At 36.9% G+C, this 16,033-nt stretch overlaps 4 protein-coding genes across 4 annotated transcripts; all 4 read left to right on the top strand.

Annotated features, from left to right (window-relative positions):
• The first annotated feature begins 6,309 nt into the window (after positions 1-6,309).
• Positions 6,310-7,910, top strand: LOC101295844. The gene is made up of 2 exons (XM_004305519.1): positions 6,310-6,873; positions 7,317-7,910. Exon 2 carries the CDS (start codon positions 7,434-7,436, stop codon positions 7,908-7,910), a length of 477 nt encoding a protein of 158 aa, XP_004305567.1. The 5' UTR covers positions 6,310-6,873; positions 7,317-7,433.
• A 78-nt stretch (positions 7,911-7,988) lies between these two features.
• Positions 7,989-8,550, top strand: LOC101296133. Its single transcript, XM_004305520.1, has 2 exons — positions 7,989-8,258; positions 8,368-8,550. Exons 1-2 carry the CDS (start codon positions 7,989-7,991, stop codon positions 8,548-8,550), a joined length of 453 nt encoding a protein of 150 aa, XP_004305568.1.
• Positions 8,551-9,376: 826 nt separating this feature from the next.
• Positions 9,377-10,789, top strand: LOC101310815. Its single transcript, XM_004303379.1, has 6 exons — positions 9,377-9,545; positions 9,647-9,821; positions 9,929-10,039; positions 10,141-10,234; positions 10,334-10,405; positions 10,538-10,789. The coding sequence occupies exons 2-6, from the start codon at positions 9,730-9,732 to the stop codon at positions 10,643-10,645; spliced, it is 477 nt and encodes a 158-aa protein (XP_004303427.1). The 5' UTR covers positions 9,377-9,545; positions 9,647-9,729; the 3' UTR covers positions 10,646-10,789.
• A 622-nt stretch (positions 10,790-11,411) lies between these two features.
• LOC101301700 (E3 ubiquitin-protein ligase RHF2A-like) lies at positions 11,412-15,990 on the top strand. Its single transcript, XM_004303348.1, has 10 exons — positions 11,412-11,427; positions 11,536-11,675; positions 12,873-13,013; positions 13,166-13,212; positions 13,730-13,792; positions 13,869-13,974; positions 14,164-14,546; positions 14,652-14,759; positions 14,877-15,243; positions 15,530-15,990. The coding sequence occupies exons 2-9, from the start codon at positions 11,619-11,621 to the stop codon at positions 15,187-15,189; spliced, it is 1,218 nt and encodes a 405-aa protein (XP_004303396.1). The 5' UTR covers positions 11,412-11,427; positions 11,536-11,618; the 3' UTR covers positions 15,190-15,243; positions 15,530-15,990.
• Positions 15,991-16,033: the final 43 nt, after the last annotated feature.

Consider the following 16,033-nt stretch of genomic DNA (forward strand, 5'->3'; position numbering starts at 1 on the left):
ATAAATAAGAAGATTTGAAAAGCTAGTAATATTATTATTTTTTATATTATTTTATTCCACGCTTCCAAAACGTTTCCGCTTCCAAGTATTTTTGAAAAAAAACGCTTCGCTTCCACGCTTCCGCTTCCGATTCCATACAACGTAGGTTCAAACAGATGTAGTAACAACTTATATGGTTATGAACTTTTGACCATTGGAGCAACTATAAGTGCCTTTGTCATGTGTGTGTAGTACTGCGTGGAGTAGATATGCTCTATAAGAGTGGTGCTTGACCCGTTTTACTTCCTCGTAAGATAAAACATAAGACTTCACCTTGTCTTAGTCTTTAAAGATCTGCATGCATACTCACGTATATATAGGTTAACTTGTAAGTAGAACGAAATCATGGCATCAAGAGCGTGGTGCACTTTCACAAATGAGACAAATTAAAAGAATTTAAATTCGGATTCAAAACAGATACACTGCATAACAATACACAATTTCATATCAGAGCACTCAACTTCAAAAATTCACCATGAATCATCTACCCTATCAAATAACACTGAACTTTCCAGATCAAGAGTTCTCATATAGAAGAACAAGAGTACAAAGTTTCAGACCAAAATGAGTTTAAATCTTGATCAAATTCAGACTTAACACAGTTCCACAGCATAACTCTAGTACAATTTCAGCACAAAGCACTTAATTTTAGAAAATCACCATAATTCATCTATCTTATCAAATAACACCAAAATTTGCAGACCAAGAGTAAACATAAGGAAGAACAAGAGCACAAAATTTCAAGCCAAACGAAGACCCAAAACCCAATCAAATTCAAATACAAAGCAACTGAACTGCTTAACACAAACACAATTTCCAACACAAAGTACCCAACTTCAAAAATTCACCAAGAATCATCTACCTTATCAAACAACACCAAACTTTCCAGATCAAGGGTAATCACATGGAAGGACAAGGGTACAAAGTTTCAAGCCAAACGGAATCCTCAATCCTAATGAAATTCGAACTCAAGACAGCTACACCGCATAACACGAAAAATTTCAGCACAAAACATTTATCAGCAATTCACTATAATTTAACTACCTTATCAAATAACACTGAACTTTCTAGATCAACAGTACCCCAATATCAGTATCACTTCACAAAATTCCAGATAAATCCGAGTTATTAAGTCCTACTAAAACTCAAACAGAGCACAGCTATTGTATCACATGTAATTTTCAGGATATTACATCTCAACTGTTGATAAAGTCATATCATGTATGCATATCTGATCCAATCCCAACAGAGTAATTAAGCAAATAAATTCTACCTTAAGAATCTGGAGACATATCAAAATAATAATAGCATAAACAACAGTTTCACATGCCGTTAACTCATATGAACTTCAAAAATGTACCATTGCTAGGGATATGTGATTTCCATCAAATCTCCAGATCACTCAGACAACAAAACCAACTTCCCAACAACAAATAAACGGCCGATTAGCAAATTATTCATATAGTATAATTGATCAACTAGTTATGGAGTCAACCAAGTATTGTTATGGCAATAATTGTCGAAAAACACAGTAGTTCATGCAGTTGTGTAATATAGAACTCAAATATCAATAATGTTTGCAAGAAGATATTAGCAATAGCTCATGTATGCCTGTGTGTAATAATTTGTGCCCAAGAGAATGTCAAAAACTTCCCCAAATACTACAAAACCAATTTCCTCAAGTTAAGACTAGTGTACCAAGAAATCAATTTCCAAATTATACTAGCTATCATTGTAATAATGCTACAGCAGAAGTATATATAGTACCGGTGAGTTAGAGCAACTATAACACCAATTTGGAATTATGGTTGATGCAACAAACATCAGAAGTATACTATCCTTTCTACCTTTTTGATGCAACGAACTTATAATGGTTGCTAAGTAGCTGTTCACACTAAGATGTATATATGCAAGTACTTGTTTTATGCTACAGAAATGCATCATATTCTGACCCATGGATACAGAATAACCAAATCGATCATGGCCTCCTGCACACTAATGCCTCAATCACACACTAAAGACAAGCATATGTATATCAGTTGTGAAGTATGATATGCCATAGGTTACCATATAGAACACAGGGTGTTAAGTGATGTCTGTGTTGTGGAGATATGCACGGACAATATATTATCATTTTATATAACCATGTCAAGCAAGATAAGTTCACCAAAAACAACAAAAAAAAAACAAAAATTCTATCTTTCCTGACTTTCCATTTGGTTACACAAACCTCTCGGTCCCTGGTTAAACTTTCCATCCTTGCATCTGATTAGAACTTCTTAGCTACCACACCAATAAGAAACACTTGATGATACCAATACATGATGATACCTATACATGAAGGACTGCATGTCAATGAAATCAAGGATAACACATATTGCATATTGGATCACGAACACAGGCAAGGCTAGCACAAAGATCACCCAATAATCAGACAAAACGATATAACCACATACTACTCGAATCACACGTGTCACCAAATTTTCCCACAAAACCCACTGATATAGGAGTAAATGGACTTAACTAACGACAGAGCTGAAGAGATATAGGTGTAAAAGATTTAGATTTGGCTTTGCCTTGCTCTTAGAAGTGTGTATTGTGTCGTGAGGAAGCGTCAAACAAACATGAAGTATCGAAATATGAGAAAAGATAAATAGACAGAAAATCTAAGGAGATCAAAGATTTACGTGGTTCACCCCAAAATAAAGGGCTACGTCCACAGGCGGAAACGATGAGGAGATTCCACTAATATCAAAAGGAGATTACAAGGTTTTTAGCACTCAAACCCAAAATCCCTATCACACCCAAAATACACTCATAAAGAAGAAACACAAAATAGAAGAACAATTTCTATAAAACCCTAAACCGCGGCTCTTTTGTCTCTTACACCTTAATTGGTGACATAAAGCATATATTTATAGTGCATAGACAAAACCCTAACCTAATAGGATCAGGTTGATTATATGGGCTTACTAAAAGATAATTGATGGGCTTATATTAATTTAAGCCACCAACCAACATATTGATGGGAGCACTGCATTTGCACAATTATGGAGTTTCTTTTCAATTCTGTGTTGACTTGAGAGTTGAGACCACCGGTAGGCATATGGGATAGACCGATCGCGCCCGATGCCATCGCTAGGGATATGCGATTTGCACTCCACATGATCTACCATCCCTTCCTTTTTTTTGGCTCACCGAGCAGTAGCCGATGAATGAGAGCAGCAGGTGCCGGTGGCTTATTTCGATATCAGACCTGGCAGACTGAACTCGACCAAGATAAAGCCGGTTCCCAGCAAATCCGTTAGCAATTGATTGACGAACTTGACCCGAGAGAGCTCATGGGGTCGGACCTGAGTGGTGTGTTAGTATATGGTTATTACTATTCAACACCAAGAACTCCTAATGTCACTAGGAAAGGAAGCAATCATGACACCATGAACTCCTAATGTCCTAATCTTGGAAAATCTGAATCATATCTTCGTTGTTCTTATCTGTCCTTATGGATAAATTGAGTGATTGATCTGTTCATTATTTGTGTGCCATGTTATAGCATGAAATTGGTTCTTGTTTTTTGGAAAGTGCAGAATGATAGTGAACTGATTGCATCTGTTCAGATATGAAAAAGTAATTTAAATGCATCAGCTCAGGGGGAGTGTAAAACTATATAAAGTGTTTCTACTGTAGTTTGGAGCTCTGAGCTATTTTGTATTCTTGATCAATAGTTTTGATATTTGGAACTGATAAGGTGTGTGATCAATTTACAAACTACTTAAGTGTGTTAATCTTTAGACTGAGTTTCTCTCTCTTTCACATGCATACAGGTTGCATTTGAGACTGCTATAGAAAAGGTCTAGAGAGAAAGAAAGAAAGAAGCGGGTTGTGATTCAAAACTCAGCTATTTGGTAGTGAGAAAGAACCAAAGAATACTGATGTGAGAGAATCAGTCGAAAAAACTAAGAGTGATTAAGTCTTAGTGTTTGTAACTTTGTATCTAGTTGTGTGTAAGAACTAGAATACTAAGAGTGTCATTAGTCTTATGATCTGTAATTCAGTTTCTCTCTTTAGAGATACATGAGTTCAAATCACTTGTGTGAGAAGTGAGAACTGTAGTGTTTTAGTTGTGTGAGAACTATATCTCTTGTAAACCTTGATTTGAAGATTGAAGTAATATGGTTGCTTGGTGCTTTTTCCCTCACTAAGGTTTTGCACCAAGCCTTTAAAACACTTTTGTCTGTGTTATTTGTAAGTGTGTTTTATTCTAAATGTTTCTGCATAATCCCGGAGGCTATGTAGAATCACGGTGGAACATGAACATGAACAAGAAACAACATGGGCAAGAGACAAGGACATATAGTGGTTTATCATATAATTGGAGGACATAGTTACGTCCACTTAAGATTATACTATCATGGCCAATAGGCCTTTGGTGTTACAAGAGCTCTCCAAGATGGAGTGAGCAGTGATTGAGATTCAGCCCCTTTCTACATATGGGAAGCTTTCATATTACATATTTCCAATGTGGGAAACTTGTGGAGCTTGGAGGACGACCTTCCAGATGTGGTACCGATAATCTTTCACCATAGCGAGGTAGTTCGGATGTCGGTCTACCAGTAGTATGTCGGGGGTGGGCTTCGTGGCCAAAAGATAGTCTACGAGGTCGTTGCTTATGCTTGACGGTATATCTACGTACTATCAACATGTACAATCTTAGTTGTTTTCAGTTGTCAGCGTTTTCGGTTTCCATTGTGACATTTTTGAACTGGCCAAGAGCCACTGATTTTCAAATTCATCAAGTCTTAATAGAATACTTGTTCATTTTATGAAGATCGACTCTGATGTTTGAGGTCTTACAAAAATTTCTCTCTATGACGTATGAGTCGAGTTTCTCTAACAAGAATGATATGTGCTCTATGTTTAAAGAATTTCACAAGATAGTGTCTACTCAGTACCAGCAGTACATTCGAGTTTGTCGGACATATATCAAAATTTATGTAATCTCCTGAAATTCAGCACCGGAGTTCAAATTCATATACTCCTGCGAGTGAATCATCATCGCTTTTCTTGACCAGATAGAGCATCATTTGGAATAGAAAACTCTTGATTCTGATTATAGTTGCAGTTTTTATCTGGTTTTGCAATTCATCTTTGTAGTTTTGTTTGTTATATTTTGATGGATGACATAACAATAACAACAGTGATCAGGGGCATCCATAAGGTGGAGAAGCCTCAAATGACGTTGGCAACGATTAAAGGATGGACTTGATACCACATTCAAGGCATAGAATTGTCAACAAGGTGCAAGTATGATTGAAAAGTAAGAAAATAAGGAAATGTTGAATTATTCTTAGGTAGGCACGTGATAGTGAAACAACTCAATAGAAATGCGACAAAATTTATGTAAACACCATATTAATCGGTGTTTTTTAAATACACTAACCATATTACTCTTTGCATGTTATTTTAGTCGTCCGCTATACAATCACGTGACGCGCCTGTCCTACACAAGAGTGTCTCGAAAATAAGAAAATAAGATATACATTGTTTATTATTATATATTTCTTAAAATATTTTTGATTGAGATCACACGGTTATCTCAAAAAAATTTCAAGCCTAGAGACTAATCTATATTAAGAGATCATGACCGATAGACTAATCCGTGTCAGGAGATCATGTCAGAACACTTTCTCCTCCCTTGCCACCAAGAATAAATTAGGATTCTTACCAACTCAGCGTCGACAAGTTTCAAACCAGGGTATGGGGTTTCACATTTAGGCTCTTACTAACTTGATCACTTGTGGTGATTTACATTGTTTACTATTACTTGGAACAAATAACATTTCAAAATTGTGTTTTCTATTTTTTTTAATAATGAAATGAAATTATTAAAAATTGTCGTGGATGCTCTAGTTTATAGAAAAGAAAAACCTCCACAAGCATTTAACAGAACTGCTTCAAGTAGAGCTGCTACAGAACCAAAACACTTATACATAAACAATCTCAAACAAACGATCGATCTACCTTTGGACATTGGCAGCCTTATTGGAGTATTGGATATATTGTTTGGTGGAGACCGGAGAGAGTGATTGTTCTGAATTGTCAACCTATGTGTTGAGACTACTTGATCATTTCTGTCACATTTCTATTAACTCTTGTTAAATTTCTCCTTTGGTTCATGGTGGATGCTTGGGAAGCAAAAATTTAGTAACTTAATTACCACTACGCCAATAAACTCTGCAAAGTTTAAAACGACAGAATGAAAAAAAACCAATGATGAATGTGTTGGTTTCTATCCATAGCAAGCTCTCGGTCTCCAAACCCATACACTAGTTCTCTCAAACCAAAACCATCCGCCAAACATAGTCTACAACTAAAAACCCAGAAGCACCTCACCCATCTCACCTCGACAAACATACCAACTCCAAAACTTTAACAAATATTAGATACAAAATTAGTGTTTTTGTTTCTCATTTCATGGGTATCATTCCCTATTTGTTCCCTATGAAAGTAATCCGATTTAATGTTGTATCTAATAGACTACTACTGGGTTAAATGTTCTGATGTTGAGCTGTTGTGATACATTTTGTGTGTTTGTTCTTTGTATTATATATAAAAGATTGCTGAAATCACAACTATCTGCGGTGTGCTTGGGTTTTCAATTTCTGACATTAGGGACTTCTACAAATACTTTGTTTGAGAATGAGTTTACTTGGGTGTCTATATGTTGGAATTACAAGATTGACTCTGTTGATCTTCCCTTTTCAGAACCCAGTTTGAGAGTGGCCAGCTTGGAAGGATCCCGTTGGTCAGTTTGTTTTGGAAGGGAACCAAAGGGTATGTTTGGCCTTCTAATACATACATTTCTCTATCTGGTCTTGAAGCTTTAATCTGCATGAGTCGCATTGATAGTTTGTTTTCGATGAGATGTATTGATGTTCGGTTTAGTTTCACAGCTTGATTATTTATCAATTTCTCTCTGTTTGTAGTTTGTCTCCTACATGGAGTTTCCTGACTTAATGTATACTATTCTTCAAAGATGAAAGAAAACAAACTCTACACCGTTACTTTTAGGTGTTGTGGTTTATCTGGTCTGCAGATGATGAATGATTGGAACTATTGCATTATTAAGTATGATTACATGACCTTGTATGCCTTATAGTGATTGTACTATGTTTGTGTTTCTGCTTTAATTTGTGGAACTAGCTTAAGTATATATAACGATCCTAGCTAGGTAAAATGTTAGTACTCTAACTGTTTTATTTGTCTGTCTATATAAGATGGATAAGTCATGGATGGAGGAAGATAGAAGATCGCTAAGTTTCGGTTAGGACTTGATACATTTCTTGAGTTTGCGTAATGCGAGGGACAAAAATAGTATATGCTGCTCTTGCTCAATGTGCTTTAACAATGATGTATGGTCCATAAGGGTTCTTAAGGAGCATATATTGTTCAATGGTATAGATGTCAGCTATAAGCAATGGAAGCGGCATGGAGAACCTTCAACTTCTGCCACTAATGCCTTAGGGGATTCTGAAACAGTACACATGAACCCCAATTTAGGGATAGAAGGGGGAAACTTAAGGAAAAGGAAGGCTGAAGGGGGGATCACCTCATCTAGTTCATATGATGTGCTAACCATTGCATCGGAGAATCCCGAGCATCATGGTAGGGTTAAAGGTGTTGGTGGCAATGTTAAGCCATCTGCATATTTAAACTTGCCAAAACCACAAAGAAAGAGTATGAAACAAACTGTGAGTTTACCGCTGAAGAAGATGATAGAGGAGGAGATATATAGTATGCTTGCAGAGGACAGAGCGCAATGGGAGGAGAGGGGTAAAAAACATGCTGAGGAAAGAGCAATATGGACTTAGGAAAGAAATAAAAAACTTGCTGAGGAAAGAGCTTACTGGGGTGATAAGTTTGCGAGGCTAGAAGCAAAAATTGATGGAATGGAGTTGCCTGTTAATACACCCAAATCTGCTACACCGGTAAGTTCAGGACAAGGGAGTTATTCGCCACAATTTGAAAGGGTTGTAGTTTGTAATAGAGATGCTGAGGTGATGGCTGCAAAGAAGAAGTTGATTTTAAGAGATGATGTGAACGTGGTAGCTGAAGAGAGAATTATGCGGGCCGTTGTTGGGAAGGCAAAACAGACCTCCATATTGGAAGAGAAGTTAAGAGATGTCTTTGTTCCAAAGGCATCAGTAAATGGTGAAGAGGTAAATACCATGTTATGCTGATATATAGCATTTCTGATTATGTACTTGTTTATATGTAAGATTGAATGTCAATGTTAATTTGTTTCATGTATACGTTTCGTGTCATAAGGAGTGCAAATTGGCTGTTGATTCGGTGGTAAACATTGTAGCCATTGGAGTGCAATTGTCGACCTTGAGACCAACCAGCAAACTATCCATGGTGTTCCATTGGGAGATGAAAATGTGCGCGTCTCCATCATTTGGCCATTGGTTCCTGAAGCTTTGCTGCCATTTCCGATCAAAGATGAGATAGTGAAGGTAACGGATGCCATTGGTACATCTGTTGCTTAGCCAAAGAACCTAGTCATTGTCAGTATACCAGATTCCAAGGTAACCCAAATTCTCTGTCTCTATTTTCATATCAATGTCACTTAGCACCCGTTTGGCCGCACGTTTTCTCCTTAAAACCACTTATGTTTAACAAATTAGATGGACTTGGTGTTTGGTAAGACGATAAAAAGACGTAGTATTAAAACATTAGGGTCCATTTACCGCGATTTTAAGAAGCAGGTAAAGACCTGTTTTTTGAAAGGGATTTCCCACTGTACGCAGAGATGGGAAAGACTAATGAAATTTTCAAATGCCAAAAAGCCCCTCATCATTTTATCTATGACAACCTCTAATTCTGAATCAAATGATACCAACCTCTTTTCTTCTCCCATCAGTAAGTTTCTCTCACGCTCAGGTCCTCTGCTACTACTTTCTGATTAGTGTAAACCCTTTATTGTTATTTGGTTAGTTTTCTCGTGTTTTCCTCAGTACATGACCTTCCCAATTTCTTGATATATTCATCCTTCATCTTCATTTTTCCTCCCAGCTTGGTTCCATTCCGAAAAGAAGCTTTTTGTTCTAAAATTTTCTCCCAAATGCCATTGTAACTCCCTAAAGTGTCTTGTTGATCATATTTCACAATTGATTAACTAAGCCTCAGAAAATCAGACTATATATATACACTGACATATTTTTACAATGATAGGAAAAACGAAAGCGTAAAAATCAAAAGAAGACGGCAAGGGATCATTTTCATGATAATGAGGATTTGCAAAACTTGTCAAAGAAGCTCCCGTCAGCTGTTAGTATTTTGTGCATTTGGGCCAACACAGACTTGCGGGATGGGGCCACCATACAAAACAGTTTTGATGCTGAAATTTTTGGTCATACAAAGAAAGCTGTCGTCCTTAGAAGCGACATCTATGCCATGGCACACATGTTGGAACCATCAGGAGGCTGCATTGCTTTTTACATGAGGTAAATATTCAAAGCTAGCTATCTGTTTGTCGAATGTTTGTGTTTCTGATTTGTTAGATGTAAATTAGTTGTGATGTTGTCAATTTAAATTGTCTATGTAGCTGCCTTCATGATGTTTTGAAAAAGTTCTGGATGACTGATATGGTAGCCTTTGTCGACCCTGATCACACGGGTGCAATTGGCTATGGAAGTACAACTGAACAATCTCGGGCTTTATTCAATCGGTACAAAGCTAGGGAAGCCTGGACAGATTTATTTGCTGTCATATAACTCAGGGTACGTAAACTGGATTATTATGAAGTTTGTCATGTTATATTGCTTTGAGTGACTGCTTTATATAAACTAGGTTATATTGATAATGAGGCTTTTTCTTTGTGGCATAGTGATCATTGGATGTTGTCTATTGTGGATCCGGATCAAGAAATAATTTACTTCATGGATCCGTCAAGGAGGTGGCTCGTCTTCGATGGTGAATGGAAATCAATTGTCAACACGTAAGTCTCTTTTCCACTATTTAAGTCTATCAGTTTTTGTTGTTCTTTGCAAATTATATACATGCTTTACTAATGTTGGCGTTCTGCTAATCATTTTGAAGGTCCATTAGAATATTTAATGCACACAATTTGTTTAATCCACACAAGTATAGGAGAGGGAGGAAATGGAAATCAATCCAATGGAAAATTCTTACTGTAAGTTAGTGTACTGTTTTGTAATATACACAACAAGTAATTAAGTAAAGCTTCTGATATGGCATGGTGGTACTTTCGAACATTCCGGATGGTGTCAAGACTTGTGGATATTGGATTATGCGTTGCATGAAGGAGATAGTGGAAGACAAGGATTTGGATTTTGCTGATAAGGTATATGAGCTGCTTCCAATACCATAATACACTTATAATGAGTTATATCATGGTTGGCGACTTTGCATGTAACTTCTTCACGAGTGGGATATCTCATACTTTGTTTGTTTTCTATCTTTTTATTTCTTGCAGTGGAAAAGAAGTACTCAGAAAAGGGGAAATCTTGTTTACACAGATTATGAGATTGATGAAGTTCGGGTTGAATGGGCGCAGCATGTGATGAAGTTTGCAAATGTCTAGTGTGCGCGGGGGTCTATGGTATAAATTTAGTTAGGGACTGCCTAGCTACATTTTGGAAGGTTATTTTGGCCTAACTTATATGATCGACTTTTGTTTTATCGATCATTTTCAACCTCCTAGCAGATTACTCAACTTAAAGACGGATTGATAATTTCGAATATTACGAACAATTGATGTGGTTTGGTGGCTGATTGAACTGAAGTTACAAGCATTTGGCTTTTGAATTGTTATCAATGGATGCTCTTTTGTTACTAGCAGATGACTGGTTGAAATAACTCAGACAACACATATCACAACAAGAATCAAATAACAGAACTGGACCAAATATCTGTTGTCTGATACAACAGATAACAAAAGAAACGACTGTTAAAACTAACGGCAATATAGTATAGTGCGAGACTCTGCTAAACAAAACTCATAAAGAGAAAGATAAGATTTTCAAAGGGGGTGTCAGCAGGTGTGAACTGATCAAAGGGACGCGACTCTTGAGGGTCTTTCCCTGTCAGTTTTATGAGGTCGTGGTTGTCGGGATGCTTTGTTCTCCTACGCGCAACAGACAAAACAAATAAAGCAAAACCCCAAATGAGGGAATTGAAAGCCACCTTCATCTGTTTTTGTATTTATAGAAACTTTTATACTGGTAAACATTATTATTAGATTTTATATGTTGCCATGTTGGTGAAACCAGAGAGCTTAATTAACTTGGGTTAGAGGGATATTATACTTGAAAACACAGCAAAGATAAAACCAACATACCCACAAATTATTATTAAAAGGTAAAGGTGAGAACATTGTAATATTCCTATTCCCTCTTCCTCCTCCTCCTCCTCCTCCTCCTCCTCCTCATTTCTCTTTTTAGCTATTAATCATTATGCACCATTGAATTCTAGGTGTTATAATCCATTTGCAGGCTTCCTGCTATGAATCTCTAAGTGGGATTCTCTTGTTGGGAAATTCAGACTTGATCTGCTGCATGAATGGCTCTTCTTCTCTGAATTTCTTGACTTCCAATTCCAATCTCTATATGGAGGTAAACCCTTAAACCTTTTTTTTCCTATGGTTTTGATTAAAGTTTTTTTTTCCTTTTCTTTGTAAGATTGAAACTTGATGTGATTCTCTTATGATTGTTCTTTCATATGATCATTTTTTTTTTCATCTGGGTTTGATGTATTTGAGTTTTCTATATGTTGTTGGGGATGAACAAACGGATGAAAGGGATGGATGGATGAATGTATATATCGACTTTATGTAAAGGACTTTGTATAGAGAAACCATGTCCGAGTAAAAGAAATCGGCTTTTCAAACTTTCTCAAGGATACCATGATTGTTGTTAGAATTTGAAATGGGTACATCGATTTTAATTTGTTTTGGGGTGATCTGCAAGTCTTAGCAAGTTAAAACTTGCTTTTAATTTACAATAGTGGATGATCGCACTAAAGTATCGCAAGGATATACATTAGCTTTTAATCGATAAATTGTAATCCTTTTCCTGTGTCCTAGAATTACATCGATGCAAGACATCAATGCTTTTCCTGTGTCCTAGAATTACATTGATGCAGAACATCTGAAGTTTTATTCATCTTTGATAGAGCTGTAAAAAATATAGTGTAGCTCTTTGAGCTGTGCTCCCTACATGAATCTCTTGGAGTCTTGCAACATATATGATTATTGACACATCTCAGTTCAACTTATTTGAAAAAGGACTTATTTTCATTTGAATGGTTGATGGATGATAATTAAGTTTGTCTACGGCTTATGAAATTGAAGCCATTAGCTCAGTTTTCAGAGAATACACTTATCTTTCTGGCACAGATAATTTGAATGGAGAGATTGACATAGATGAAAATTAACTCGAGGAAAGCCGTGGTGGTTTTGGCTGTATCCTATATGGTGAGAAATGATTTCCATAGATTTTGGTGCTGAATGTGGTCCCAGGGCCAAAAGGAGTGAGACGTAAGACACTCACCTTGCCATCCTCAGTTAGTTGGTTAAGGCTCATTAAGCTGGGGCTTATAATTTGGCATCTCGAAATGATCAGTAGCTGTATCTTTTGCTAGTTTAGAGGCGGTTGCAATGCTGTAATTCGTGTTAGACTTTACCGTTCAACTTAGGGACCCTAGACTCTGAAAGTGGATCCCTACATAATCTTTGGGTTTTGATTATGTTGCATTTGATGAACCCTGTACTCTATTGTTCAATGCTGAAACTCGGTTTTGTGTATTAAAAGGTTCCAAATATGACGGAGGCAAAGAAGGATGAAAGTCAATTGATATCAGCTGCTGCTTTTGTTGAAGGGGGAATACAAGATGCATGTGGTGAAGCCTGTAGCATATGCCTTGAGGATTTTTGTGAAAGTGATCCTTCAGTGGTACTATTTCAATACATACTTCTGTTTCATAAGTTGCAGTGATAATATAGATTACCATGTGTTTAGAAACATATGATAATCTATATGCATTGTATTTCACGTGTTTACCTTGGATGTGCTTTCAATTCCATTCCTGTGTGTTTTACTTGCAGCTGACTACTTGCAAGCATGAGTTTCACTTCCACTGCATCCTTGAATGGTATAACTCATACTAAACTTAAAAGGTTTAATGACTCTTTATATTTCTTCTGTTATGGTTGTTATTAAAGGTTAATTAGTGATCTTACTTTTTATTTTCTATGAATACTTTTTATTTCATATAAGAAGTAGAGAGATAATGTCATTTCATCGAGTCATACTTTTCTTCAATTTATTATATAACTGATAAATTTCCTCATTATGTATATTGCTTCATTCTCATGTAAACATAAAATTAACTGACTTGATGAAGATGTCACTGTCATTGGTGTTCATCTGCTTAAGAGAGATCCTTTGACATCTTTTCTCAGCTTAAAGAATATATATTTGTACTGAATTTTTTTCCTTATTTGTTGTAACTTTTTCCCATAATTAGTTCTTCAATAAGTATTCAAATTGTGAACAGTATATGTGCTTAAGGGATTAGAATTATGTAATTTTATAAAAAAAAACAAATTCCTAGAGAAACGTCGTCATTCTTAAAGAATAAGATAAATTACACAATGTTACGTATATAGGTGCCAGAGAAGTTCCCAATGTCCGATGTGTTGGCAGGGCCTTAGCTTGAAGGATCCTTCCAGGTTCGCTTTTGCATTATCTAATTGACTTGTATTGTTATGCTAACCTGGAGTTAACTAAAATGCATTTTTGTGACAGTCAAGAATTACTTGAGGCTGTAGAACGGGAGAGGACCATTAGGGCCACAGCAAGAAGTGCAACCATATTTCTTCATCCCACCCTCAGCAATTTTGAAGTGCAGCATGTATATCATCTATCTTGTTCTTTGTTCCTTTCTTTTTTTTCTTTTTTTTTTTGATGAAATAATTCTATACTTTCTTTGAAACATTAGACGCTCTGATCTACTTCCGGCTCTCCAATAGAAAGCAATTCAAGAAATTAGATGTAGAAATTTAAAGCTTCAGGATTGATGTGTTTGTTCTATGCGATGCAGTTAGCTGATGGTACTAATGATGCTGACCTTGAAGAGCGTTTCATCCAGCATTTGGCAGCTGCTGCATCAATGGGAAGGACTCACCACATTGGTAGAAGGGAAGGCCAGCGGAGCCAGTCATCTCTTCGTGGTCATCCACACTTCTCGGTCATTTCCACTCACCCCAGTGCACATTCTCTTGGTCATGTTTCTGCCTCGGGTGGGGAGAGTGAACCAGCTACCATAACTGCAGCAAGTCCATCTACCCCACTTACATCAGGTGGAGATGAATCATCACGATGGAGTTCACAAGTTTCTTCTGTTCAAACTGATGAATTTTCTTCCTCCACATCTAGGCCTACACTCATGCAACGAAATCGTCAAGGAATTCCCTCTACCGGCTGGTAGTCTTCGTTTCCTTGTTTCATTTATGTTAAAGTGGTGATCAGTTTTGTTGTATGTTCTTCTTTGCCAAGCATTTGTATGACCAATTTTGTATATATTTCTAGGAGCTCTGCCAGTCACTCCTCACCAATAAATCAGGAAACAGCAGGACCATCAGATCTTCAGTCTATTTCAGAGTCTCTGAAATCAAAATTTAATGCCATGTCAATGAAGTATGATACATAAAGTGACCGTTCTTTTATTATAAAATTCCTTTGTCTACTTTGATATTTTGTGTTCGTGAGCTCATAGATTTTCTCTTTTACCATTTTCACTTTGTTCTACGCAAGATACAAGGAGTCATTTTCAAAGAGTACAAGAGGATGGAAGGAGAGGCTGTTCTCTCGTAGCCCTTCTATGTCAGAACTTGGTTCTGAAGTCCGTAGAGAAGTCAATGCTGGAATCGCTAGTGTATCTCGAATTATAGAGAGCCTTGAGACCAGAGATAATAGTAAAGTTGGTCAGGATCGTGTAGCAAATCAAACAGCAGATGGTTCTACGACGGACCAGGGCAACCGGAACAGCTCTGAGAGTCATGGGAGGACTTTGACTGACAACAATAGGCCTGTGACACCTTGTGCTGTAGGTTCTGCTTCCAATTGATCTGCCATAAACTGTTTCAACAATGCATCTATCCTCAGCATTTCATTATATAAGGTGAGTAATGGCAATAGCTTCAATTTTGTTGCACCGAAGTAACCTACTTCATCTCCAGTCAACATATTTGCAGATTGTTGGTTTAAGGGTGAATTTTATTTTGGGATTTGAGTTCTGTGCATGCATAACTCCTCCTAATCCTATCTCGATTCCACCCTCAAACAACTTAGTTGTAATATGTTTACAAAGTTCGGAATGTCTTTGCTTCATGTTTTTCTTAAACCTTTCTTATTGATCCAGCTCCTCTGAGTTTACTTCAGATTTTAAAGTTCACCATTTTCTGCAGACATGATGTGCTGAGGATGAGATGCCTTGCAGTTCGGGCTAGAGTTGAAGAGCTGTGAATGTAAATCGAATAAGGAAGAGCAAGTCGCGAGATGAAAGGTTCCATCTGGACACTCGACATATATAAGTGGGTTTATTTATCTGTAAATATGTTTCTATATATAAACCAATATGTAGCACTTAATTCTGTCTGAATTGTCGGGTTCTTAGCACTGGTTTATTTGGATACTACGGAATCGTGTTGAGACTTCTGGAACCCTTTCCAAGTACATAGAACTCATGGCAAAGCTGCAGAGCAATATGCCGTTACGCATTAACAAGTATCATCTAATAAGGTAGAAGCTGTATATCAGACTCTGTGGCTAACCATTGTAGCTCACTTGTGTCATGTTGGTTATGAATGGCTGTGATTCCAATCTTAACTCGGTCATAAATGTTGTTATTTACTGGACTGTTGTTATCATGGAAGTTCGACTGATGTAAACTACTTTTATGACTAGCAAAA

The sequence above is a fragment of the Fragaria vesca genome, linkage group LG6 (genome assembly GCF_000184155.1).
Source record: "Fragaria vesca subsp. vesca linkage group LG6, FraVesHawaii_1.0, whole genome shotgun sequence".
Lineage (NCBI taxonomy): Eukaryota > Viridiplantae > Streptophyta > Magnoliopsida > Rosales > Rosaceae > Fragaria > Fragaria vesca.

Excerpts from the sequence above, each read along its gene's own strand:
- LOC101295844 (XM_004305519.1), top strand. The coding sequence starts at position 7,434 with ATGTGCTTTAACAATGATGTATGGTCCATAAGGGTTCTTAAGGAGCAT.
- LOC101296133 (XM_004305520.1), top strand. The coding sequence starts at position 7,989 with ATGGAGTTGCCTGTTAATACACCCAAATCTGCTACACCGGTAAGTTCA. Across the intron at positions 8,259-8,367 it reads CATCAGTAAATGGTGAAGAG|GAGTGCAAATTGGCTGTTGA; the intron begins GTAAATACCATG and ends TCGTGTCATAAG.
- LOC101310815 (XM_004303379.1), top strand. The coding sequence starts at position 9,730 with ATGGAAGTACAACTGAACAATCTCGGGCTTTATTCAATCGGTACAAAG. Across the intron at positions 9,822-9,928 it reads TTGCTGTCATATAACTCAGG|TGATCATTGGATGTTGTCTA; the intron begins GTACGTAAACTG and ends TTTGTGGCATAG. Across the intron at positions 10,235-10,333 it reads TCCAATGGAAAATTCTTACT|ACTTGTGGATATTGGATTAT; the intron begins GTAAGTTAGTGT and ends GATGGTGTCAAG.
- LOC101301700 (XM_004303348.1), top strand. The coding sequence starts at position 11,619 with ATGAATGGCTCTTCTTCTCTGAATTTCTTGACTTCCAATTCCAATCTC. Across the intron at positions 13,793-13,868 it reads AGCTTGAAGGATCCTTCCAG|TCAAGAATTACTTGAGGCTG; the intron begins GTTCGCTTTTGC and ends TTTTTGTGACAG. Across the intron at positions 14,547-14,651 it reads GGAATTCCCTCTACCGGCTG|GAGCTCTGCCAGTCACTCCT; the intron begins GTAGTCTTCGTT and ends ATATATTTCTAG.